At 40.5% G+C, this 2,500-nt stretch overlaps 1 protein-coding gene across 3 annotated transcripts in view; it reads left to right on the forward strand.

Annotated features, from left to right (window-relative positions):
* The window catches only part of rasa2 (RAS p21 protein activator 2), a 46,961-nt gene that overhangs the window by 17,329 nt on the left and 27,132 nt on the right, over positions 1–2,500 (forward strand). For all 3 annotated transcript variants that reach the window (XM_058388390.1, XM_058388391.1, XM_058388389.1), the window contains exons 3-4: positions 1,300–1,403; positions 1,871–1,965. In XM_058388390.1, the coding sequence (XP_058244373.1) occupies positions 1,300–1,403; positions 1,871–1,965 (199 nt within the window). The remainder of the gene's footprint in view (positions 1–1,299; positions 1,404–1,870; positions 1,966–2,500) is intronic.

The raw sequence follows: 2,500 nt of genomic DNA on the forward strand, positions 1-2,500 counted from the left end.
GGTAATCATGCTCACGTACACCTTGGCTTGGCATTGTTACAGATGCTATCGCCCCAAATTAACAGGTGATACTACTGTTTAAATGGTAATCACGCTCACGTACACCCTTCATTTAGAGACGGTCCCTGATGTGTCGCTGCCGATCTCATGATAAAATCGATTAATGGCTAGACATTTAGTGTTCTACACATATACCTCTATGATATTTAAGCCTTTTTGAGAATGAGCTCTTTCCAACATATACCTCAGAGTGGAATCTGGGTTGAGGCAGTCTGTAATTTCTTACAGTAGTGTATAGCAAGGGTCCCCAATGGATCATTTGGTACCGGGCCACAGAGAAACAATAAACTTATAATTTTATATATATAACTTAAAATTATATGTATTCTATTTCGAACAATTGCCACTTCCAACCGCATTTGACTCAGTCGCTGGTTTTTCCATACACCAGTAAGTCCGCAAGCTAACCCATGCTAAAAAGACCCAAAAACAAATGTCACCCCCCGGGCCACGGTAAAAAGGTCTGGTATTAAACCGGTCCACGGTACAAAATGGTTATGGACCCCTGGTGTTTAGTATATCATTTAGGATACAATTTCTGCCAGTGTAGCAGTGTAAGTAACCCAGAACCTGAACCTTTGACCCTTGACTGTAGTCATAGTTTGTGTATCGTTCAAATACACAATGTACATACACTATATTGGCAAAAGTTTTGGGACAAATCATTGAATTCAGGGGTTGGGCTTGGCTCCTTAGTTCCAGTGATAGGAACTCTTAATGCTTCAGCATACCAAGACATTTGGACAATTTCATGCTCCCAACTTTGTGGGAACAGTTTGGGGATGACCCCTTCCTGTTCCAACATGACTGCACACCAGTGCACAAAGCAAGGTCCATAAAGACATGGATGAGAGAGTTTGGTGTACATTTAGTACAACTTGTATACATGTTCTTATGAGTAACAGAATCAAAAGAATTTATGTGTGTAAAAAAAAATGTGGACGTGCACACTAAACAAATATGAGTATGTTTAATAAGAAGAACAAAATTATCCACACTAATATACATCATACAGTGTACAAGCCTTTTTTGTATATACTATAGTGCATTGGTTTGAGTGATTTCTGGAACTGCCTTCTCCAAAAAAGACACACACACACACACACACAGCAAGTGTTCACGTACATTTGGAAAACAGTTCTCTTTCAGACTGGAAGACACATTATGTCGCTGTGCAGTAATGTTTCCTTTCTGGCGTGTGTTTGCGTTGTGCTCATCACACTCGTCTGTGTGTTTCAGCCCGTTTTATGGGGAAGATTTCTACTTTGAGATCCCCAGGCCGTTCCAGTGCCTGTCCTTCTACGTTTATGCCAAGACTATGTTTCAGAGGGAACTGACCATCGGTTAGTGCATACAGTACATCATACACATCATATATAAATATCTACACACAGCTACACACATAAATAAGTGATGATATAAGTGTGAATTTCAGAATATCAGTTAGTGTCGTTATTTCATTTATTTATACACATATGCTTTTTTTGTCACTGCTTTGAAGAGCTGAAATCCAGGAAAGACTGTGTACAGTTCTTAGGCTAGAGATCTTACAGAAAACAACACAGGATGCTGATTTAAAACATTCACCACAACAGGATAAACAGTCAACAACAAAGGGCGTTAGAAATGTCTGAAGGTCTGAGTGTGAATCAGAATAGAAGGAGCAGCAGAGCCATTTGTGCCAAGAACAAAATCATTTGTCAGATGAACGATGCAGTCGAGGATTCTAATTTGTGAGGTTTTTTTCTGAGAATTTCAACAGCAGACTTTAAGATTCTGTGTGTGTGTGTGTGTGTGTGTGTGTGTGTAGGGAAGGTGGCCCTCAGGAAAGAGGAGTTGTGTAATTATAGTGGAAAGGAGCACTGGTTTCCACTGCAACCTGTGGATCCAAACTCGGAGGTGCAGGTAAGGGTGTGTGTGTGTGTGTGTATGTACAGTACGTGTGTTCGTGTGTGTGTGTGTGTGTGTGTACAGTATGTGTGTGTGTGTGTGTGTGTGTATGTACAGTATGTGTGTTCGTGTGTGTGTGTGTGTGTGTGTACAGTATGTGTGTGTGTGTGTGTGTATGTACAGTATGTGTGTTCGTGTGTGTGTGTGTATGTACAGTATGTGTGTTCGTGTGTGTGTGTGTGTGTGTGTGTGTGTGTGTGTGTGTACAGTATGTGTGTTTGTGTGTGTGTGTGTGTGTGTATGTACAGTATGTGTGTGTGTGTGTATGTACAGTGTGTGTGTGTGTGTATGTACAGTATGTGTGTTCATGTGTGTGTGTGTGTATGTACAGTATGTGTGTGTGTGTGTATGTACAGTATGTGTGTTCATGTGTGTGTATGTACAGTATGTGTGTTCATGTGTGTGTGTGTGTGTATGTACAGTATGTGTGTATCTATGTGCGTGAGTGTGTGTGTAAGTATAGTATGTATGTGTGTGTATGTAATAGTAT

This window comes from Hemibagrus wyckioides, linkage group LG04 (assembly GCF_019097595.1).
Source record: "Hemibagrus wyckioides isolate EC202008001 linkage group LG04, SWU_Hwy_1.0, whole genome shotgun sequence".
NCBI classification, from domain to species: domain Eukaryota; kingdom Metazoa; phylum Chordata; class Actinopteri; order Siluriformes; family Bagridae; genus Hemibagrus; species Hemibagrus wyckioides.